Source organism: Microtus pennsylvanicus, chromosome 2, assembly GCF_037038515.1.
Source record: "Microtus pennsylvanicus isolate mMicPen1 chromosome 2, mMicPen1.hap1, whole genome shotgun sequence".
In the NCBI taxonomy this organism is placed as follows: domain Eukaryota; kingdom Metazoa; phylum Chordata; class Mammalia; order Rodentia; family Cricetidae; genus Microtus; species Microtus pennsylvanicus.
Genome location: NC_134580.1, coordinates 31,131,810 through 31,156,244, shown reverse-complemented (window position 1 = coordinate 31,156,244; position 24,435 = coordinate 31,131,810). Strand labels below are relative to the sequence as shown.

Sequence of the window (24,435 nt, the reverse complement as noted above, 5' to 3'; positions counted from 1 at the left end):
TAAGGGGAGCAGCCGCACTCTTGACTCCGGAGCTGCATGGAGCGTGCAGCACTCAATCCTTTGGGCAAGGCCTCCTGAGGACACAGTGGGAACGACCCTGGCGCTTTCCCACCCACCACCAAGGGATGAGCCGAGATTGGAGAATCTGTAGCCAGGCAGGCCCAGGGGAAGGGGCTTGGGGCAAAAGCCATGACAGAAGGACAGGCCAGTCCAAGAGGAGAGTTGAAAATAAGATAGACGTAACCCTTTATTGCAAATTCTAAAGTAAAAAGATGTACAGTACAAAGTAAAATTGAAAATTCAGACTATAAACTTCCCATCCACTTACATTCTCAGTTCTCAAGCATTTCTGCCATTTCCGCATAAACAGAACAAGGAAAGAGTCGAGGGGGGTACGGTGGGAGATACAGCAAGGGAAAGAAAGAAGAGTCACAAACCCCAGAAGCAAGTGCAAGGAAAGACATTTCTCGACCTGCTGTCCTGGCGATGAGAAGCGGGGGAGTGGAGCGGTGCAGTTTAAAATGGCTCTCAGAATAGCAGCGTTTATGGGACTAGTTCATCTTCCTCAAGTCCAAATATGCTTTGCCCTTCCCTGGCGCCTTGGTCTCTGTAGCTCAGAACGCTTTACAAAGCATCTAGTTAAAGCCTCACAACACCCCTGTGAGGTAGGTCAGTATTATTACCCCCATTTTACAGATGGGGAAACTGAGGCACAGAGAGGTTAAGTGACTTGCCCAAGGCCACACAGCGAGCCAGTGGTCAAGTTAGGGATGGAACACAGTTCTGTCCCTCTTCTGGAACCACTGGACCACGCTCCCCTTTACCTATGTACATTCTTCACACGCACACGCGCGCACACACACACACATACACACACACACACACACACACCACATGTGCACACCTGCCCACTTCGCCCCACTTAGCCTCTATATACAGCAAACTGCAGTGGGGGCAGGGGCAGGGGCGCCTCAGGAGTGTTTTAATGGAGGAAGCCTTGAGAGGCGGATCCAAGCAGCACTAGGCTGGTGCAAGCCTTGGCCTCACACCCAGATTCCTCTTCTCCCGAAGCCCCCCTCCCCGACTGACTGGTGGCAGCTGATTCTCTAGGGGGTGGGGAGTACCTGAAAAATGAACGAAGCTTTTTGCAAAACTTTGGGCAACATCTGAGAAAAGAAAGAGGCATCGTTACATAAGATGCCCAGGACTCAAGTCACCAAGTCCTTACCCTCCATAGAGGGACAAAGATGGGGATTGACCTACCAGCCATCTCTCTCCACTCAGCGTCTAGAGTGGACTAGAATGGGCACTTCAAGATCCTCCTGAGTGTTCCTAGACCAGGAGACACGGCCTGGAGAGGGATGTCCCCGAGGGGGTCAGCCCAGTCTGCTGGTCTGATTGTGGGAGCGGATGGAGGCCCGCCCAGCACTAGCTCTTGGAGTAGGAGCCCCTGGGCAGCGTGCTTGCACTAGCTTTGGGGGTGGGGCTAGTTTTTCCTTAAATCATCTCCGTGAACAAGGCAGAAGTAAGGCCAGTCCAGCTGGGTTGACTGAGGTCATCTCTGGGGTCTGCTGGGTGATACAGTCGAGGGAGGGTTCAGCCTAAGGAATGCCACATGCAGTCGGCAGCAGGGACCCGGGGATCAGGACCTGGCTTTTCTGCACAGTCTCTACTTTAGCCGGCATCGGGAGGTGCTGGCTCTCCTTTCTCCAAATGCTCCAGGGTCCCCAGTTCCCAGAACCTTCCAGAACTCAAAAATGGGCAAGTTGAACAGCAGCCGTGGAGACAGGCTCCCCTTGTGTGGTGAGAAGGATCACTTTTATTGTTTCCTTTTGACTTTTTAAAATCATGTCTCATTTAGCTCGGCATTGGCCTCCACGGGTTCACTAACAACACTGTATTGGTCTCTGGCAGGTGATGCAGGCTGTGAAAGAAGCCCTCTGGGCACTGTAGCTCCAGGGGCCCTGCTCAGGAGCTTGTTTCTCTCTGGCCACAGCTTCAGATGCCCAAGTGGCTCGCGTCCAGAGGGTGAGAGCAGGCCATGTGGACTCGGGAAGGTTCCCTGCCCTCAGCCTCTGCTGAGTCCCAGTCTCCTTACCCTAAACCACAGGAAGTTAAGGAAGAGGGGGAGTGTTTTCACACAGCCAGCAGTCATGGTGGCTGCTGCTCACGGGCTTTGGCTCTGCGTTTAAATGAACAGCATCACATGACTTTTTGCTTTTTGTCCTTTTTTTTATTTTTAAAGGAGATTGTGGAATATAAATACTGCACCAAGGACCCGGCTACAAAAAATAAATATTTATATTATATTTATATATCTATATATATATATGTGCAGTGGTACTGGCTGCTGCTGTGCTGCTGCTCTTTGATTGATGGGCTTCGTGGATATTTGGCAAAGCGTTGCCACTTGCTCACTCTGTGAGGACATGAAACAAAAAGAGACCAACCAAAAACTGCCATAGCCATTCTTTAGGTTCAATGCCTGTTGACTGCGGTGAGAACTGCTGGTGATGGTGGCCTACGGAACAGAAGTGTGGAGCCGGGGGGACACAGAGCCAGGGAGGGAGGAGGGGGGAGGGGGAGAGGCAGCAGGTGGGGGCTAATCAGTGGGTGGGGGTGGCTTCTTCCCTGAAGCTCTTGCTAGCTCTCTGAGGGGTCAGAAGAAGGAGAGGACAGTCAGATCTAGGCTCTAGCAGCTTATCGACAGTACTAGCATGGCGCTTGGTGTTCCTAGCAGGATCAAATAGCTATTGCCCATCTCAAGATCTAAGAACAATGATTAAGTTTAGCCAAATCTTGCATAGAAGTGGTTAGAATTTATTGCACATTGGAACAAAAATATATTTTTGTTGTTTTGGAAAAGACCATTAGCAATAAAAAATTTTTTGTCTGTCTGTCTGGTTGGGGTGTACATTGGCTGACAGCATCTAGTTCTAAGAAGAAAGAAAGTATAAAAAATAAAAATAAACATGACAATGGCATAAGCCAGAAGCCATTTCCTATTTAATAAGTTAGTAATTTGTATTTACAAAAGGCATGCCAATAAAATAAAATTATATATTACAGTATTTATAATTCTCTTAAAAAGAATAACCACACACGTCAGCTTCTGTTTTGTGCTGTGTACGACGTCACCTGTACATGGCTCTCTACACCTGCCCTAGTGGCAGCGGCACGGATACACTGCCAGGCTGCTCTCAGCACGCTCAGGACAGCTGGACAGTGTCTACCAGTCCAACGAGAGGAAGCTCTGCTCACTGACTGCCTGTGGTTTGTTCTATGGAAACTAGTCGAGTGGACTGAGATTACATCCAAAGTGCTTCTACTGCAAGGCAGATTGGTCTAGAGTGTCTAGTGTGGACTGCTTACTTCCCTATACCCTATGCTCAGGAAAGATGGCGTTCACTTGGTTCGGAGAGACTTTCTGACGCTCAAGTGTGGCATCCTGGCTTTGGACCCCTGTGGTCAGGTGAGATGTCCTTGGACTAACAGCTGCTTTCCGCAAAGCAGGAGATGGGATGGAAGATGTACTGCTTCCTCAGAAGCCATCTCCCGACGACAGTGGGCAGGCCACTAAGCAGACAGCAAGGTGGACAGAAAGGAAACACCAGGGAAGCTGCAACACCCAAAAGAATTACTACGGAGTCCCTTTCTCACAAAAGCCAGCGCAGTAACAAGACTAAGTGGGCTCGGCCCAGAGCTGGCTCCATCTCTACCTCAGGTCCTGCTAGTGACCATTATTCTGAAGCTCATAGCCATACCCCAAGCAACGCTGCTGCCTTTACCCAGCCCTTGACGGCTGGGAAGGGAAGTCCCACTGGCTGAAGGAATGTGATGGAGGCAGGAAGAACCAGCAGATGGGAGCATGTGGTAATCCCTCTGCAGGTCTAGAGTTCCTGAACCCCTTTCCACATCTACCTGAGCCTGAGAAAAGCCATAATGTAGACAGACATGACACCGAATGACGTGAGCACCCCATGATCCCCCAAAGGCCTCCTAGAGATAACATGCTACTATGAATAGCACTTTTACCTCTCCCCAAGTGTCAGTTCCCCAGGATGAAGGCTAAACAATCATTATAATATTGCGAGATACAAATGAACTCTTTTTCTATTTTTTTTTTTTTTTTTAGCCCTAGGATTTGGTTTTACAGTGACATTAATAGTACAAGCCATTCGGGGCCAGAGTCTCCCCATGTTCTGGACAGAGCAGCATTAGATAGTTTACCTTGCAAAATATGCAACAATGGCTGTATGTTGAGATGTCTGTTAAACATGTACACACAACGGATCCATCTGCTTGTTGGGTTGGATTGGTTCTGGTGGTGGTGGTCAATTGGTTAGTTATGTTTCCCTACCCAGAGGTATGAAAGACTTCTAAGAACTCAGAAAGACTTGCAGCCAGTATGGAACTCTTACCATTCCCCCAAATACAGTGAACGGTGCAGGGCTGGGTCCCGTCCAAAGGCCGACCCAATGCAGGGGTGTGTATGGATCTCATGCATGACTTCTGATCACGGCATGCCATCATGCAAATCATTTCTACGCATTGAACGAGCACAATGTTTGGAATTGGCCTGAGCAAGTCCTCCTCAGCCTGAAAAACCCTGATTGTTTCCCCCACCCATCTCCAAACCACGTGACGCCCATGTGGAGAAGATGCTGTTTATGTCAAAGAAATAGACAATTAGTGACATTGGCTGAATGTGTGTGTGTGTGTGTGTTTCTTTTTGCTGCTTAGCTTAACTAATGTAAGAATGCAAAATTTGTTTGCATGAACAAACAAACTTTTAAAATGATGCTTTCTGCTTCTGAGAATTAACAAATGGAAAAATAAAATCCATTTGGCTGCACGGCAATCTGCTGGTCCCGGCAGCCGCCTCTGATTTGAATCCTGTTAGTGTAGTCCTAAGTTGCATTGACTGAGTGTGGAACATGCAGTAACCACCTGTCCAAGCAATAGAAAATCTTGAGTCCAGGGAGCAGGGTCCTTTGCCCTCAGCAGGTCACTGCTCAAGATGCAACCGTGTCCCACGTAAGCAGACTGTTTGGTCTAGGTCTTCGGGCACAGCGTCTCCACAGCTGCTCTGTCCATCACTGGCCTGGGTGAGGCAGGGTAAGCTCCCTTCCCGTTACCCCTAACACTTGGACTCTCTGACCTCCTTTTGCCTCTTGGCTCTTTCCCTTCTTCCTTCCTCTGCCCGTTGCTGCTTCTCCTTGTCAGGTTTTGTTACGCTGTCATAAGAGGGGAGCGAGGCCGTGGACGGGGTGCTTTCCTTTTTCTCCCGGTGTGTGCCTCCATTCTCCAGCTTACTGGAGGTAATCTTTCTGCAGATGAAGCCCCGCCTAGCCAAATGTCCCCTGTAGGCACGCTGCAGGACCACCGCGGACACCTCTTCCTGCTTGCGCCGCAGAGTGGTTGTGATAGGCTCATAGGACACTTTGGAAGGATTGGATGCCACAAACCGCTCCTCCATCTGCTGCCGCAGGATGTCCAGCTCCCCGCTGTCTCCCAGGACTCTCTTGGTGAAGGCGAAAAGGATGTCCAAGCAGTGGATGCGATCCCCACTTACCATGGGCAGGTCCATGGCGATGAGCTCGATGGTGTTGGGCTTGGGCACTCGGAGAGGATGCTCCAGGGCATCTGCAAAGTCTGCCAGTTTACAGTACTCGATGAACTGGGTGGCGTCAGGATCAAACTTCTCCCAGATCTCATAGAAAGTCTCAAAGTCATCCTCACTCAGCGGATCGGCACTCTCTTCTGTGGCCACACTGAAGTTCTCCAAGATGATGGCAATGTACATGTTCACCACGATCAGGAAGGAGATGATGATGTAGCTGACAAAGAAGAAGATGCCCACTGAGGGGTTCCCGCAGTCCCCTTTGAAGCCACTTCCTGGGTGTTCCTTGTCTAGGCTGCAGTCAGGGGGGCGGTTTAGGATTGGCAGCAGCAGGCCGTCCCAACCGGCCGAGGTTGTGATCTGAAACAGGCAGATCATGCTGTTGCCAAATGTCTCGAAGTTGAACATGTCATCGATGCCAGCCTCGTGTTTCACATATGCGAAATTGGACATCCCAAAGATGGAGAAAATGAACATAACGAGGAAGAGCAGAAGGCCAATGTTGAACAGGGCAGGCAATGACATCATTAAGGCAAAGAGCAGGGTACGAATCCCTTTGGCACCTTTGATCAGACGCAAGATGCGCCCAATGCGGGCCAATCGGATGACTCGGAACAGGGTTGGGGAAACAAAGTATTTCTCAATGATATCAGCCAGGAACATTCCTAAAGGAGGAACAGAGGACATGATTACTGCGGTCAGAGTCACCCTTCCCTCCTCTTACCTGGTATTAGAAGCACAGAAGTTCAAAGGGCACGTAGACGAGTGCCTTTTACTCGAGCTGAACCCTCATAGTAAGATAATTGCACACTCAAAACACACAGAAAAGCAGAGAATGTGCGCGCAGTTAGGAAATTTAACAGCAGCCAGCACTTAACCCTGGAGCACCTAGACGCCTCAATGGCTCTGGAGTTTTAACAATTTTACTATGTGTGAATTCATAAATAACAAAGTGTCCTCTATGTTTAGGAAAGGATACAGGACTATCTTTCAATTTATGTATTCGAGATGTTAATTTTGTTGTCTGTAAGACTGGTTCTTCAGATAAAAGTGACTTCATTATCCCTCCTCGCGAGTAACAAAGTGGGCCTTTGTTTTCCTATGGGAGGGTCGTTTATTCAGTGTGTCCACACACAGCTTTTCACATGCTCTCCACAGGGCCACCAGGTTCTAAACTACAAACAGGGAACGACAGACTTCCCTTTGATTTTCATGTCCTGATTATTCTGCCAATGTTACACATCTTCAATATATCTTATTCTTGGTTGGTTTCTCATCCCCCATCTCCTCACAAGCGAGCTAGCCTCAGAGATTAACGGGCCGTCCAGACTGGCCTTTTACTTGGTGCTCTGAGATTCTGAGCTGAAAGATGTAAACAGAAACCCATTTCCAAGCAGGGAAACTGCCAGCAGGAGTTGGCTGCATGCCTGTGTGGACCTGCCTCAAGCAGATCACGTTTTCAAACTGAAGAGCAACAGGAGGAGGAGGTGGAAGGGCCAGCAGCGAGAGCTGGAGGAAGCGGGGCTGCTCGCTATAGGCACTCTCTGTGCTCAGGAGACAAGATGAGCATCCACGCACACCAGCTTCTAACCAGTGAAGTGTCTCTCAGCCGTGAGAGCTCTAAGTATTGTGACCAGCCGAAGAAAGCTCAAGAAACTCTCATTTGAAGGTTTTAAGCCAGGAAAAAGAGACTGAAGATGTGGTGCAGTAGTTAAGAGCCCTTGTTGTTCATGCAGAAGATACAGGTTCGATTTCCAGCACCCATATGGTGGCTTACAACCATCTATAAGTTTAGTTCCAGGATATCTAATATCATCTTCTGGCCTCCAGGGTTTTGCATGCATGTGGTGCACACCCATACATACACACAAAATACCCATCGCAAAATAATAAAAATTGGGGCTGAGAGAGATGGCTCAGGGGTTAAGAGTACCCACTGCTCTTCCAGAAGGCCACCGTCCAATTCCCAGCACCCAGCCTCCGGGGATACTAGTTAAACATGGTGCACGTGTATACATGCAGACAAAACACATAAAGTAAAAATTAATAAAAAGAAAAAGAAAAATAAAGCCGGAAAGAATCTCGCCCTGCAGGAAGGGAAAGAAGGTGAGCCTGGATGGGGCAGGCGCGCTCCTTCTCAGAGGCTGTGACGCTAGGATTGATCTGGTGCTGGCTCTGTGGCCTCAGACTCCTCCTTCCCTCCTTTTTGCTCCTCAGTTATGTAAGAGAAACAGGTAAGGCTACAATGTATGTACTTACAGGGCAGGCAGCTTTCAGAGAGCCACCACACCTGAGCAAAGGCTTGAGGGTGAGTGTCCGTCCCCAGCGAACCATGAGAAGGGCGCTTGGGGTATTTCACAGGTCAATTTACTTAAAAAAATATTTTTAGTATTTTTATTGTTTTTGAGTGTATGTGTATGTGCATGCCATGACACTTATGTGAAGATCAGAGGACTCTCCTTCTACCAAGTGGTCCTGGGGAGGAAGCTCGGGTCACCAGGCTTGGCAGTCAGTACCCTCACCCACGCAGCCATCTCGCTGGCTTTCCTTTTACTTTAAGAAGAGAATTTCCATGCTTTTCCTTCCTGAATAAATTAGCAGTTGATAAAACTTCCATATCAAAAGCCCCACTATTTCACTGTTTTAGAGGGCGACACAGTACGGGGCAGGACTGTCTGGACTTTCTAGCTCATTTAGTGACGTTTCATGTCCAGTCGGCAAGGGTCACATTGTCAGGGAAGCTAGGAACACGGACTTAGGCTGAGGCTGGCCTTTCCTAATATGTGAGTGCTCGCTCACCAGCCACATGTCTCGGGAACCTCATGGCTCACAGCATGTCCCATCAAGATGTGAGCTACCTTTATTACTCGTGCAGGGCGCTGCAGTCTAAGTGGACAGTATGGGGCTGCAGAGAGGCTCAGCGTTTACGTGAGCTTGCTGCTCTTGCAGAGAACCTGGATTTGGTACCTAGAACCAACAAGGTGTTTCACAACCACTTGTAATTCCAGTTCCAGGGGATCCAGCACCCTCTTCTGACCTCCACAAGCACCAGGCACACATGTGGTGCACAAATACATATGCAGGCAAAACATTCATAAACATAAGTAAGTCTTTTTTGTTTGTTTAGGACAGGGTCTCATTATATATCCCTGGCTGTCCTGGAACTTGCACGTAGACCTGACCTTGAAATGACAGAGATCTGCCTGCTTCTGCTTCCAGAGTACCAGGTTAATGGGTGTGCACCACCACACCCTGGCATAAGTAAGTCTTAAAAAAAGAAACGAAAAAGTGGACAGTATGGGAACCAGACCCACCAGAGGTTTCTGTCAGAAGGTGAACGTACACGGTGACTGTGAAGGGGAAGTCTTTGTGCTCTGTCACCACCAATACTTTAGCTGAGGGATTCTTTTCTTGGGGAAAATGTCCTAAGACTCAGTGTTTAACAAAGTTATAGGGGAGCATGGGCTAGGAGGAGGCACTGCCTTGTCTGCTGCTGAGAAGAGGCCATCATCTGCCTTGTCTGCTCCAGGGCTGCCTCCCACAGTTCTGAGGATTCTTACCTGGAACCAAGGCATGGACACAGCACTTGGGGTGCCTTTTAAGAAGGCAGTATGCCCTGACGACAGCCAGTAGGCTCGTCCTTCTCTCTTCATCCACAAGAACTTCAACCCTGCTCTGTTTTGAGGTTGAAGGAAACATGAACTTTGGGACCAGCTTGAGTGCTGCTTCTGCTGCCTCCCAGAGAGCGAGCCAGACAGCCTGGTTCTGGTGAGGCTGTGAGGTCCTGGTGAGGCTGTGAGGTCCTGGTGAGACAACCTGGGGACTTTCCAGCTACACTTGCCTACAGTGTCGTCTCAGTAGCTGGTGTTGTTCTTTTTTAAAAAATGCTGCAAGATCCCCACGGCAGTAGGCAGCAGAAATGCTGTAGGTCCCAAATGGTGGTAGCGGGCCATGTGGTGGCAGACAGCAGGCCCTGGGAGCAGCCAGTCCCAGGCAGAGACAGCTGCTGGTCTCAGAGCAGTGGTGGCGGGCCATGTGGCAGCAGGCAGTGGGCCCCAGGCAGAGACGGCTGCTGGTCCCCGAGCAATGGCTGGTTCCAGGCAGGGAGACACATAGCGGGCGGGCAGAAGACAGAAACATGAATAGACACGACATGCAGGGTGAGGTTGAATGTTTATTCAGGGGGTTATGGAGGAGGAAGGGTGAAGGGGGGACAGAGAGAGAGGGAGAGAGAAAGAGAGAGAGAAGAGGAGAAAGAGACAGAGAAGGGGGAAGCTGAGAAGTGGGGAGAGAGGCAGAAGCGAAGCTGCCTCTCCGAGAGGAAGATGGAAAAGAGAAAGAGCTCAGGCAGGAAGCTGAAGATCAGCCTGCCTCAGCAGATGGGGAGGGAAATGGGTGTGGCTTGTCTCTTAAAGGGACCAAAACCATAACAGCTGGCACTGCTGGCTACAGCAGTGCTTCTGTGACCACTGCCCCCAGAATGTGCTTAGGACATTCAATTAGCCATCTCTAGCCACGCTTTTATCACCTCATACTTCACTATTGCCGTGTGTGTGTGTGTGTGTGTGTGTGTGTGTGTGTGTGTGTAGGCCAGAGGTCAATCTTGGGTATCATTTATCAGTTTTTTTCTACCTTGTTTATTTTTCTTTTTTATTGATTTTTATTGAGCTCTACATTTTTCTCTGCTCCCCTCCCTGCCTTTTCCCTCCCTCCTTCAACCCTCCCCCAAGGTCCCCATACTCCCAATTTACTCAGGAGATCTTGTCTTTTTCTACTTCCCATGTAGATTAGATCTATGTAAGTCTCTCTTAGTGTCCTCATTGTTGTCTAAATTCTCTGGGATTGTGGTTTGTAGGCTGGTTTTTTTGCTTTATGTTTGAAAACCACCTATGAGTGAGTACATGTGATAACTGTCTTTCTGTGTCTGGGTTACCTCACTCAAAATAATGTTTTCTAGCTTCATCTATTTTCCTGCGAAATTCAAGATGTCATTTTTTTCTGCTTTGTAGTACTCCATTGTGTAAATGTACCACATTTTCCTTATCTATTCTTCGGTCGAGGAGCATTTATCTACCTTGTTTTTTGAGATAGGGTTGCTTACAACCCACCAAGTGGATGACACTGGCCAGCCAGTGAGTCCAGAGAATTTGCCTATCCCTTTCTCCCCAGTGAACGGATTGTAAGTATGTATGTACACCATCCCCAGACCCTGGGTTCTGGGGATCAAAATCAGGTCCTCATGCTTGTCCAGTGGACTGGTTAGTTTTATGTCAACTTGACACAAACTAGAATCATCAGAAAGGAGGAAGCCTCAACTGAGAATACAACCTGAAGCTACAGGATGAGGCTGTAGACAAGCCTGTAGGGCATTTTCTTAACTAGTGATTGATGGGGGAGGGCCCAGCCCATTGTAGGTGGGGCCATTGCTGGGCTGGTGGTCCTGGGTTCTATAAGAAAGGAGTCTGAGCAAGCCAAGAGAAGCCACCCAATAAGCAGCTCCCCTCCATGGTCTCTGCATCAGCCCCTGCCTTAGGTTCCTGCCCTGCTTGAGTTCCTGCCCTCGCTGCTTTTGAAGGTGAACTGTTGTATGGAACCATGAGTCCCCAGGTTACTTTTGGTCACGGTGTTTATCACAGCAGCAGAAACCCTAATGAAGACATACAGCAAAACATTTTACCAGCTAAGCCATCTTCCCAGGCCACTGCTACATTTAAAACACAAGTTTCTTTTGCCTTTCTTGGTAGAATTTGAATCTCTTGAAAACAAAGCAAGTTTATCTCCTGCCTCAGGGCTGGGAGCCTCAGGCAGGTCTGTGAGAAGGCTGAGGATACACAGGCAGGGCAGGCTGCCCACCCTGACTCACTGCTCTCAGGAATCTCACCCTCGCAGCCGGGGTCCACTCACCCACAATGGAGAGGATGACCACCACGAAGTCAAAGATGTTCCAGCCGATGGTGAAGTAGTAGTGCCTCAAGGCAAACATTTTGAGCACACACTCACAGGTGAAGAAGATGACGAAGACCAGATTGATCCAGTAGAGAATGTTCTCCATCTGCTTGCTCTGAGTGTCTGTCTCCACCATCATCGTCACCATGTTAAGGCAGATGAGCATCATGATTACGATGTCAAAGGCTTGTTGAGTGACAAAATCAAAGACAATTCCTTGGATTTTGTTCTGCAAAGGAAAGATGGGAAAGCGTTCACGGAAGCCTTCAGAGCCATAGAGCCGCTGCCCTGCTCATCATGTGCTCCTGGTCGCCTTCTCAGTGGTGTCCCTAATATCTGCCAGGAGTGCTGATAGAGCCTGCAGTGTGGCCCTGGATCCCTGCAGCTGCTGACGGGTGCTGGAACCAAACCTGGGTTCTCTGCAAGAGCAGTACATATTCTTAGCTGAGCCACCTCTCCAGGTGCCATGGTTTTTATATTTTAATGTGGTAGAAAAGCTTGGCTTCCAAATTCAGGGAGTGGAGTGGAGCTTGGGAAACAGCCTCTCTTGTTCTCTGCATTTTCATTTCTGGCTGATTGGACTGAAGAACACCCAGGAGACGGGTAAGGCATACCTCTAGATGTACACGAGGGTTAGTTATGGGAACAGGAACTCCTGTATGGGCAGCACCAGCCCATTGGCTGGAGTCCAGATGGCATCAAGAGGAGCCAGCTCCTACTATATCCTTTCTCTGCTTCCTGGTTATGGGATGTAAACTGCCTGCCGTCACACCCTTCCTGCCATGATGTTTAAGGGTACAGCAGCCGAGAACATTATTATTTGAAAGATAATCTTACTATGTAGCTCAGGCTGGCCTCTAGCTTTGTGACATTCTTGACTTGGTGCCACCATGCCTGGGTACCAGATACTATCCTGCACAGGTAGGGGAGGGGTTGTTTTCATTCAGTTCCCTTTGCTCATTTTGGCAGTGTGCTCTCTCACAGGCGGACTCTCAGCACAGGTCAGGCACTAACCGCATCACTCCTAGTCCCAGTCAGTGATGTCTCTCTGAGCTGCGGACGGGGCCCCTAAGCAGGGGGTCAGCAGGCACCACCAGGCAGTCAGTCACTTCTCTCTCCCTCCTCCACAGTGACCCTAGTGTGTTCCTCCCAACCAGAGGTGCAGGATGCAGTTAGCCTGCCTGTTGTGGAATATTAGTTTAAGCTGTGTTACATTTGTTTATGCTGTGGAACATTTGTTTAATGATGCAAAGATGTGTTGCATTCTTTTACATTGCATTTGTTCAAGTCTGTGAAGTTGTGTTACTTTGCCTGTCTAATATACCTGGTTTGTCTAATAAAAACTTGAAAGGTCAATAGGCAAGAGCGAGAAATAGGCAGGGCTATAAGGCAGAGAGAATAAACAGGAGGAGAAATCTAAGGAAGAGAGCAAGGAACGAGAAAAGGAGGAGAGGAGGATGCCAGGGGCCAGCCACGGAGTAAGGAGGAAAGAAAGAGATAAGAATAAAGAAAGGTAAAAGCCAAGAGGCAAAATGTAGTTAAAGAGAAATGGGATAATTTAAGTTAGAAAAGCTGGCTAGAAAGAAGCCAAGCTAAGGCCAGGCATTCATAAGTAAGAATAAGTATCCAAGTGTTTATTTGGGAGCTGGGTGGTGGGTCCCCAAGGAGTAAGAAACTAGTTCCACCTGCCCAGTGCACCTACCAAGGGGCGGGGGATGGGCTTCTGAGGCTTCTTGGAGCCCAGCTTCTTCATGGCGTTGTAGTACTTCTTCTGCTCCTCCGTCATGAAGATGTCCTGGCCTCCAAAGTAAAGGATGGAGAAAGAGGACAATTACAACTGCTCTGCTGTACCGGCTGACAACAGAGAGCCTCTCCCTCCGAGGTCAGTGTGGTGGTCTGGGATCTGCCAGGCCACACAGTGAGACAGGACTGTCTGACCACAGGTTCTCAGGCAGGAAGTGAAGAGCAAAGGACCAGAAGACAGTCACAACCAGGGGAAAAAATGTAGTTTTTTTGGGGTTTTTTTTTTTGGTTTCTTTGTTTTAAGAGAGTTTCACTATCTAATCCTGGATGGCCTAGAACTATGAAGAGAGACCTACTAGTCTGCTTTTGCCATCACTGTGCCCAGAATTCCCCTTCCCAAATATTTTAAAGAAAGATTTTTGAATGCCACAAATGGCAAACTCACTTTTTATGAAATTTAAAATTTGTAACTTGTGGGTTTTTTTTTTTTTTTGACTCACTGGACAAATAAACTGAACTTATAAACAAGAGAAAGTCTGTTATCCAGTTTGCTTTGGAAGAACTATTACCCCCGTGAGACAAGCGAGGAAATGAACCCTCTGAGGATGGCTTTGAAATTCCACTATGCTACGAATGCCAGGGATCACTGACGAGTTCTGTTTCTCTGCTTGGCAATCTCTGCTGCTTCTCCCCTCCCTCTGGGAAAGCCCCAACAGGAGTGGCCTCAGGAATGTGAGACTGCAGGAAATGTTTGGTAAAGCACACACTGACAAGTTCAGTCCCAAGCAAAAGGGGTTGTTGGCTGGGGCTGCTGTCTGGACACGGGGCCAGCCCTACCATGACAATTTGAGTTTTAGAGACAAGGCCAGAGTGACCACTGCGATGTGGGGAGGACACCTATCTTTTTCTTCTGTTGATTGAAGTTATCGATGATGACACCAATGAACAGGTTGAGAGTGAAGAAGGAGCCGAAGATGATGAAGATGACGAAGTAGATGTACATGTAGATGTTGTCCTCATACTTAGGCTGCTCGTCCGGCTGTCGGAGGGCAGGAAGGAGGCATTAAGTCAGTTCCTGGCTTGGGGTCATGGGCAGGGCTGACTCCAACATGCCAAAGCTACCAGCCCTCTCCCTTGGTGTGGCTGTCAAGCATGTGGTGAAGGCCTCAGGTTCTCTGCACTCCCCTGGTCCACACCTGTCCTTCAAGGGCACTGCCACTTTGGGGATAAGGAACAGGGATGGGGGGGGGAGGAGGGCTGTCTTCTACGCTTTCACTAGGGGGCAGGACTGAACATAGTCACTGCCACCAAGGTCAAGGGTGTAACCAGGCAGAGTCAGCAGGACAAACAGTGGTGTCCAGAAGGGGGGTCCTTCACTCTTCTGCCCCCTCTGCTCTTGAGGGATCTACCGCAGAGTTGCTTTCTATCATTTAAGCCAGTCACATTTTACCACGTGTGTTCTTACCTTTCGGGAATCTACAGCTGCGTACATGATGTCCATCCAGCCTTTGAAGGTTGCCTGGGAAACAGAGTCAGTCATTAGACTATGCCAGTTAGGGAGTGGTTGGGAGTCAAGGCAGGGTCCTAGAGGCCAGGCTTAGGTTCGGCAAGAATACAGAATAGGTTAGGTGAGTATAGCATTATGAACATAGGAGTCACTTTATCAAAAAAGACTCCAAAGAATCTCTGACAGTGGCTGAAATCACCAAAGCCTGGCGAAGGAACAGACAGTAACGGCTGCACTAACTCTTGCCTGTAGGGTCTGAGCGCATAGCCCACGGCGGCAACAGGGAGACTGTGTGTGAACTTCGCAGTCCACTGGGCATTTGGACGTCCACCAAGAAGCCACTCTAACAAAGGGTTCCTAAGCACTCACAGCTGCATCAAACAGACAACCCCGTAGGCGTGGGACTCATCCTTACTAACACGCCACGCAGCCCGGGAATGGCTTCCTCCATGTAGTCTTCTCAGTCCTCCTTCAGCCTGCTGGAGCTGGCACAATTGGCTCAACAGTCTCCAGCTCTGCTATGCTCACCGGGTTCCAGGCTTTGCCCGCTTCCCTCGCTGGATGACCAGGCACATGTGGAGAACCAGCACTTGAGCTAGCTGGAGGCAGCACACTGGTTCTCTGGGGCTGCTCAGATTCCAGTCATGAGCTCAACCCATTTCTTCTTTTAATTCATTAGCTAATTATTTTGTGGTGCTGTGGGATTGAACCTAGGTTAGGCAAGGGCTCTATCTACCCTTCCATTAAGCCCCAAGGAGCCCCAACTTCTTAAACTGTGACAGGACAACAAAGGTACCATCATGGAAGAGGAGTGTGTGTGTCCATTAGCTGCCCTCTACTGCACCTAACTGCTCACCACGGTTAGGTTAGGCTGGGAGCTTCCTCTGCACCCTTACAATTAATACTCAAAACAACTGAATGATGTAGGCATGGTAATAACAGGAACAAAACCACAAAATAACAACACCTTAGTTAACTGTGTGCTGGGCATTGTGCTGAGAGGTTTTTATTTAAAGCACAAATTCTCTTAACAACCAGGCAAGGTATTATCATCTACCTTCATCAAAGTGTCAGAGAATCGGGCACCCTGTCTCAAGTTACATATCCAATAAACGTTAGTGTGTCTGCTTCATACCAGCCTGAGGTCTCAGCCAACAAACGCTCCAAGCATAGGTGAGGGGACAAGAAGGCTAGAGCTGGTAGAACAAGCTTAGGCAAAAGCAGCTTGGCATCTAAAATGAGCCTCTTCCCTGACACACCCAGCCCCACATCTGGGGCTGAGCTGCAGGGGTGGCGGCAGGCAGTCTTCCCTGCCCTTAGCACAAGGGGCTCCTACTCTATCAAACAGGCCTTTGGATCCATATTCTCCCACTTCAACTGCACACTGCCTGGTGGAAGGAAGATGGTCCCTCTAGTACAGTGGTTCTCAACCTTCCTAAAGCTGTGACTCTTAAACACAGTCCTTGTATTGTGGTGACCCCCAACACAAGTGTAACTTCACTACTGGTGTGAACTGTAGTGTAAATGACATCTGATTTGCAACACAAGGGTCACGACCCACAGGCTGAGAACTGCACTAGCACCTTTTTTTCCACTGCAGCAATTCTATTTGCTGCTGAGAGATTCTTCTAAGTGACAGGGGAGTGACCTGTTCTCAAGACCCCCCTCCCGGGGGGAGGAGAGTGATCCTGACTCTGCGCAGGGCTCTCTGTGGGCAGCCCACCTGCCCTGATCCTCCGACCAGCAGTAACACTCACCACCTGAAGGAGGGCCAGGTACCCAGCCCCCACGTTGTCAAAGTTGATCTTCACGTTCTTCCACCTGATCTCTGTGTTGTTGCCCTCCATGAGCTTCTCACAGTCCGTTTTATTGTTGACAATCTCAATTTCAAAGCGGATTTCTGAGGTCTCGTTGAAGCAGTAGTGGTATTTTCCCGCGAACAGGTTGACTCCCATGATGCTGAAAATCAGCCAGAAGATGAGACACACCAGCAGCACATTCATGATGGAGGGGATGGCGCCCACCAAGGCATTCACCACCACCTGCATTGGAAGGGGGCTGCTGAGTGCGGGCACCAAGTGAAGAGGAACATTGTTTTGGTTTCCAGGAGGGGAATGATATTTCTGTGGCTTTTCTGCCATGAAAGCACCGTGTTGTCTTTGCATAACTGGACAGGTCCACAAGCAGGACCCCAAATATGTAAGTCTCTGTACTATATTTGGGTGAATTTTAGTAAGTCGTGTTAATTTCAGTTTATACAAATTCCCCTGCCCAAGTTGACTCTAATGTTTTCCTAAGCACCAACCTGGGACCAGAAAAACAATTTTTTAGTCCAGTCTCCCTCATTATCAACTGACAAAACATGCCCACCCAGGGAACTCTGAGCAATTACAATCTCACTAGAAGCTTTTCAACACACACTCCCCCTCTGAAAACCAAGGCACGATTGTTCAGAATCAGCTGCCCTCTGGGTTAGCACAGTACGGAAAGTCTTACACCTATGCAAGGCAGTTATCTCTTTTCAGGCAAGAGCTGAGCATGCACATTTTGCAGGCTCAAGGAAGAAAGAAAAAGCTATATTCCCTCTACCAAACGGTTTAAGATAAAATCGGAGCAGATGTGAGTCTCACTGAAGGTTCTTTGTGGTTCTGCCTTCTGATATGTTGACTTCTCATGCCTCTGCTTGGTCCAGGCCTCAACTCTATTCTTCAGTTTTAGAAATCAAAATGGCTTAAAGCTTTCTGGAGGGTTTGGGTTAGATCACTGCTCTTGGAACTAAAGACTGGTGTACTGTTTAAAAAAAAATTAGTAAATAAAGCCCAGGAATCAAATTAAAAAAAAAAAACAAAGAGCCTTTAGGAGCGGAAGTTTCCCAAGTTTTGTGTTGGGGGCAGCCGGCAGGACCTCCCCTCCCCGCAGTTTAACCAGTGCTCAGAGCTTACACAGCGACCCTGGAGCAGAGCCGCTGAGCACGGAAAGGCTGTCCCGACAGCTTCCTGTTTCTACTTCCTATTGTACTCACTGGAAGACACCTGTTCTGCCCTCTACTGAAAACAGCTGTATTTTCTCTTCCATTTAGATCGCCCATTTTGTCACTCTCCAATTCATATGTGAAGATCTTTAGACTGAGAGGCAGTTGCTTCTTAATTCTTAGACCAAGAAACCTCTTGTAGACCAGATGATCAGCTCTACAAACACCTATTCCTTCAAGCAAGGGCACCCAGGATTTCTGAACTCTGGAGATTCTCCATGTTCTTTTGTGCATTTACCAAAGGTGTGGCTAGATTTGACCTTTACCTCCTCACTCTACAGTGTTCACCCTTTGGTGGGAACACCACAAAGCAATGAAGTGTGGAAGAGAACAGGCAAAGGGGACAACCCACAAATGGAACAGTGGCTTCTCCAACAGTAAGAGCAGACTGCAGGAAGCTTTGCAAACTCGTGTGGTGGCCTGTCACGACAGAGCTCGGGGACACCATGGTGTGGGGCAGGGCAGCACCCAGGGGTGCAGACCTGGAGGTAAGTCAGCCTGTTGCCTGCTCTGTGCCTGTTGCCTGCTCTGTGATTCTTCCCACGGTAAGGGTGCTGCTGAGCTCATCAAACTCAGTCTATCCTGGCCTACGAGGTGTCCACACGTTCCAGGAAGTTATGGATGCAAGATACTGACAGCAGGGGGAGCTAGCTAACCTGAGGCGACCTCTCTGAACCTTTATTTTCTCAAGTCTGATGCTAATCTGAGCCTTATGGCTCATAGGATACAAAAGTCCTATATAATAAAAGGTATCTGTAAAATGGACTTTGCCGTCTGTGCTGGACAAGAGCTTCTCCTCTAAGCTGAGTCTTGGCCTCTGCAGTGTAGTTTTATTTGTTATTCACAACTACTAGAGAACTTCTTACCTTAGTTTTACAAATAAAATAGTAAACAGATTTGGTGGAATTCACTCACCGCTCTGTTTGCTGTGGACACTTCACCAAGCTGTGCGCTACGAGGCAGAACTGACTGCTCTGGAGGGCCAGTTAGAGTGTTTTCTCCCCCTCTCTCATGACAAGCACCCTGCTAACGACAATGCTCTCAATGCACCACATCACCCTCTCTGCTCGCTGGTATTACACTGCTCCAATTATGATGAAATCTATTATTGGAAAAGGCTAGATTTCCACAGCTTAGACACAGAACTCAAGGGCAGGTTCTAGAAACCTGTAAGAGGGCTGCATTTTTCAAAGGCAGCTTATACTTAGCAATGGATACAAACACAACTTAACTGATGAGAAAAATCAAGCGGATGTTAGTTCTTACGTTTTGCCATCCCCAGACTGCCTAGGACACTACTCTGGCTACAGTGAGCTAGTTTTCGCGTCTGGCAGAGGGAACATGGCTTTAACGACAACTATGCACTGGCCACAGAGATGCATGCACGTCTCACAGCAGCAAACACCCTCGGCGCTAACAGCAAGGGCTAAAGGGTTACTATGGAGGAGAGAAAAGCAAGGAGCGACATCAAGTGTTCCTTTGCCAATAGCAGGACTGTTGCAAGTTCTGGTCTTTGGTTTGAGGAAGGAGAGGAGACTGAAGTGAGTACCCCAGGGTAGGCTGGGATGACATCCCCTTTCAAGGGAAAGGCTGAGCTAGCACCAGAGCAGCACAGTGACAGTTGAGCCCGTCTGCATGGGTGATGGTCAATGTGTCAGGCTTCTTAGCTCAGAGTTTTAGGTGGCATCTTGCAAATGCTGGCATTTTGAAGAAGCCAAGCTACTGAATGAAACACACACCCCACAGGAAAAAAAATCATACTTGAGTAAACACAGGTACTACTGGGTAGCTTGCTATAAACGTAGCCTCGCATCTTCTTGTAGGTACTCTGCCCCAGAAGGGCTGAAGGCTTCAGGGCAGGAATGGATCTCTGAGCTCTTTCCACTCGCCCAAGCAGCCAGCTAGCACTGCTGGCGGACAGGGACTGACCTCCCTTCCCCGCACTGAACACTATTGCCGCAACTTGCAGCTTTGGGCTCACATCTGTTCTCACCTACATTACCTCAACCAAAAAACAGCAAGGTAATTAAAAAAACTGAACCTCCCTTTTGAGCTGATCACCTATTCTGGACTTTGGGCTTCTAATCTACTTGAGAGTCAGCAAGTCCAAGTTTTGGGGGAATGGCAAATGAAAGGAGTGGGAAGGGAGGAAAGGAGTTGAGTGGGAAAGGGGAGGTCATCAGAAAGATTCCTGCATCTGGAACTCAAACCACTTCCTCTGGGCAAACGCCTCCAGCTGGTCCATGACTACTGCTTTTGACACAGCGACAGAAACAAGCAACCAAATGGAGAGAGCTCCTAGTGCTAGATGGCTGTGCCGGGAGCTGTCTGTAGGGAGTGGAGACCTCCTTTAGGAGGTCCAGGATCCCTGTTAGGGACTAGGTTCAGGTCTAGTAATCAATGCCTTTGATAGAATGTTCAGAGCTGCATCCAGTCCAGAGGGTTTCTGCCACCAAGGTGGATTATTAACTCTAAAACTACTAAAGCTTATTATTGCTTATGCAAAACACGTGCAGACAGGGAAGCAGAGACAAACATTTTAATTCTGCTCCCACTCACACCATGGCCATTTCAACCATCGACTCTGAAGCAGCACACACTGGTAGGAACAGTACCTGTCTTACCCGCATGCTGGAACCTCTTACTCGTGGGAGAAGACTTAGAGTTACTTTCTAAGTAGAACAAATTGACTGCCCTGGAGTGCCCTTCCTGAAGAAGGCTCGGGAGGGCTACTGACGGCTCACATTAGTAAGCCCATCTGTGACCGTGCTTAGAGCAAACGGGAGTTCATTGCAGACAGCATTCGTTTCATATGCTAAAATAATAAATTTCCTAAGTCCCCAAAGAGTGTCTGTCACCTTTAGCTCTGTGGACTAGTGACCAGGCTCACAGACGACAAATGGGCACAGCTGCACTGTCCTGGTCTCTAGCTTTGTCAGTCAGTCTACTTCAAGTGGACCATTGCAACTGTTCCGTTTTCATGCCTACGTTCTGACATGTGTACATTTAAAGACATCCTCTGGTTTGCTCTCCTACATGGATCCAATGTCTAAAGTTAAGTGTGCTTTCTTGGGCCCCAGAAGTATAACCAGCACCTCTGATTAGCACAGGGCAACAATCACCACCGAACGGGCTGCCTCTGTGATTGTATGGAAAACAATTTTTTAGGGTGTGTACATATATCTGTACACACTAACAATTATTAAAACCAAAAGAGTCAAGAAAAAACTTCAAAAGAGAAAGCCTTGTTTCTAATATGGCAGGTGACAACCTCTGTGTTGTCTGGACTTGTGTAGTCCAAGTAGGAAGGGGGTCTCAAGAAATTTCAGAACCAGCTGCTATGCAATCACCTAGCATTGTCTGCTGTTCTGATGGAGTGAGGACAGGGACCACAGAGCATGGGCGGAGGGTTGGGGGAGGGGAAAAGCTTCGCTACAGACAGGCTCCAGTCCTTATGGGACTGGGCTGAGAACAACAAGGTGCAATAAGAGGAATCAGAATGGAAAGAAAAGCATCTCTTCTCCCGGGGTCATGCCAAATTCTGCTCTGCCCCCAGTTCCAAGCCTGCCACCCTGTCTTCAAGTCCCTTCTTGGCTGCTTTCTTAGTGACCTCAAGGCCACAGACCCCATCTGGCTGCTGCCCCTACCCAGCATTCTGCCTGCCTTCAACCTATGCTTTTCAGTGGGCTTCTAGGTTGTAATTCCCCTTCTTTGCACCTGGTGATTCTCCCTATAAGTTCAACAGCCCAGAAAGCCGCCCCAAGTGCTACAGGTAAGCCAGGCCAAAGGAAGGGAGCCAGTGTTAACAGGTTCTACAGCGGCACGTTGTTGGGGGCGGGGCCAACATGAGTGTGATGAGGCAGCTTAATGCAGCTCCCCTGCACATGGGGCGGCTGCGAGGAAGAGAGTGGAGGACCAAATCAGCGGCTGCATCTCAGCGGCTGCATCACAGAGCCCGCGCTGGGATGATAGTCCCACCATGTGATCAGTTCTAGCATGCTTTAACAGTTTCCATTGGCATGCAGAAGGATCGGCTGCTCTTAATAGCTTACCCTCATCCCTTCAAATCGTGATAAGGCTCTTAGGGGTCTCAATGCTCTTAGGGTCCTAAGGGACTTTATGGCACCTAGTTCCGAGTAGCCCAGGGCATTAGCTATAAGGCTGACTAAAGAGACCTACACGGAGACAGAAGAGAAAAAAAGAAAAAAAAGAAAGAAAAGAAAAGAAAAGAGAGGTTCCAGTGTGTTAGAATAAAACCCCTAACACTGATTTAACAGACGGGGGCCCCAGCAGAGGAAATGGGTGACACCGGCTGCCTACTTCAGCCTACTTCAACTTGACTCAAACGACCTGGAAGGAAAGGTGGTTGAAAGAGGCAGAAGAAAAACACAGAGGGAAGAGAGAATAAAGGGCAGGCGCAGGACACACAGGCAAGTTGGAAAGGGAAGAGGCTGCGGGGAGGGAGAGGAGGAGGTCCCATTGGAAGGAGAGGAGCCTGAAGAGATGACAAGAACCTTACCCTCGCCCTTTACAGTCTGCGGCTCCCAGAAGTTCCCATTAAATTAAGCCAGACATACTTAATGGTACCTATGGAAAAGAATACAGATAAATACACACACTCCACACCAGCTGCCCCTCCTCAGCTCAGCCACCTAGGATTTCCGACAAGGACAAGCTCTCTTATCCTGGTTGACAAGAAACCATTTGAGAATTGGACACGTCAGTACATTAACAAAGAAAACATTGTCAGTAAGTACCACAGGTGACTGTCTTCCCCAACAGCCTCCTCGGTGGGACTCTGACCCTTTGAGAACTACTTACCCAATTCCCTCTTACTCTTAACTGTAGCCTCCATCGTTTAAGCCCAACTATCACCCTTTATGGCCACAGGATTTTTGTGGCCACAGGAACCAAATCCATCCTCTTTGTCATTTCCCTTCTTTCCTTCCAGAATAGCTCCAAATGCACTGGCCTCTGCCAGTTTGAGGACAGTCTTCAATTACTCTGCTCCTTAACACAGTTACTAGAAGAGACTGGGGAGAGGGTCATCCCATGTGTAGACAGAAATCCCCACCAGTGGCAGCGCGGAGGCCAGGACGAGACCCAGACTGCTGACCCGAGCCAGTGTTCGGTCTCCCTGGGCAGGCTGCGGAGACCTAGCTCCAGCACACAGGTGACATGGTAGTATTTCAACAGATCAGTGTGTCTGAACCACCCAGAGCTGAACTGCTGATGAGTGAGGACTGCAAGCCTAAACTCAGGTCAAACCTCCCTGTTCCCTAAGAGCAAACTCCCCTTGCTCCTACTATCAGGATAACTCTTAATACCGGGTACTAGCCACACCTAGAGCTGCCTGGGCTAGACCTGAGCAAGACAGGGCTCCTCAGGGGCCCTGGACATACTTTACCCAGTCCTATCTGGGAAGGTCTGCTTAGGGCTTCTCACAGCAGCCTTTTTCTCACACCATATTCTATTGTATTAGAACATGATTCTGGGATGGGCTAAAATATTTCCTCTACTGGGAAGTGGGGGTTCTAAGATAAGAGAAAAAAATCTACAACTTGGGCTGGAGAGATGGCTCAGAGGTTAAGAGCATTGCCTGCTCTTCCGAAGGTCCTGAGTTCAATTCCCAGCAACCACATGGTGGCTCACAACCATCTGTAATGGGGTCTGGTGCCCTCTACTGGCCTGTAGGCATACACAGACAGACTATTGTAAACATAATAAATAAATATTTTTTTAAAAAATCTACAACTTAGTTTCGTCTGCTGTTTTTGAAATTTCTTAGATTGTTTTCATTCTGTCTCCACTGCATGCATCTCTGTGTGTGTGTGTGTGTGCGCGCGCGCGCACGCGCGTGCACACATGTGCACACACACACTTTCTGCATGAGATTAAACCCAGGCCTTGTGTATGCTAGGCAAGTGTTTTATTACTGAGCTACATCCATAAACATTAAAAAAATCTTTATTTTATTTTATTTTATTTTATTTTAGAGAGAGTGTTTCTCTATGTGGCCCTGGCTGTCCTGAAACCCACTCTGGAGACCAGGCTGACCCGTTAATTGACAAAGATCTGCTTGCCTCTGCCTCTTGTGTGTTGGGATTAAAGGCCACCAAGCCTGGCTACAAGTTTTATTTTTTTTTTAAAGAAGACATTTATAATTCAGAACTAGGATTAATAAGGATAGAATCAGAAGGTCAATGAAAGGACAGGAAGTAGGCTTAAAGGATTCAATTCTAACATAGGCAAGCCCGCAAGCACATACTCATAGCCTCTCAGCTTTGGTGCTTTCTGCGGAGCCCTAGGTAGTGTTCAAAGCTAATCAGGAAGGAAGCGCAGCTCTCCTAGGCTCTCCATGCTCCGTGATGGTGGTGCGAGGTTAATCTTTACCCAAGTCCAGGGTCTCAAAAACCCTTATCTAGCACACAGCAGCCAACCTATCACTTTCCTTTTATTTATAATGATTAATAAAAATTTATATGGAGCTGTCTCTTGACTACTCTAGTTAGGAAAAGCCAACTATGTCTTTAATTTACAAAAAGATCCATTTAGTTTTAACTATGTGTCTGCCTGTATGTGCAT

The 24,435-nt window shown here is 48.4% G+C and overlaps 1 protein-coding gene across 2 annotated transcripts in view; it reads right to left on the bottom strand.

Moving 5' to 3' along the window:
* Positions 1-217: 217 nt before the first annotated feature.
* Scn8a (sodium voltage-gated channel alpha subunit 8) overlaps positions 218-24,435 on the bottom strand; it is a 177,063-nt gene continuing 152,845 nt past the window's right edge. For both annotated transcript variants that reach the window (XM_075960706.1, XM_075960707.1), the window contains exons 21-27: positions 21,903-22,025; positions 16,577-16,861; positions 14,778-14,831; positions 14,214-14,351; positions 13,272-13,376; positions 11,528-11,798; positions 218-6,288 (exon numbers count right to left, since the gene is read on the bottom strand). In XM_075960706.1, the coding sequence (XP_075816821.1) occupies positions 5,141-6,288; positions 11,528-11,798; positions 13,272-13,376; positions 14,214-14,351; positions 14,778-14,831; positions 16,577-16,861; positions 21,903-22,025 (2,124 nt within the window). In that variant the 3' untranslated portion in view covers positions 218-5,140. The remainder of the gene's footprint in view (positions 6,289-11,527; positions 11,799-13,271; positions 13,377-14,213; positions 14,352-14,777; positions 14,832-16,576; positions 16,862-21,902; positions 22,026-24,435) is intronic.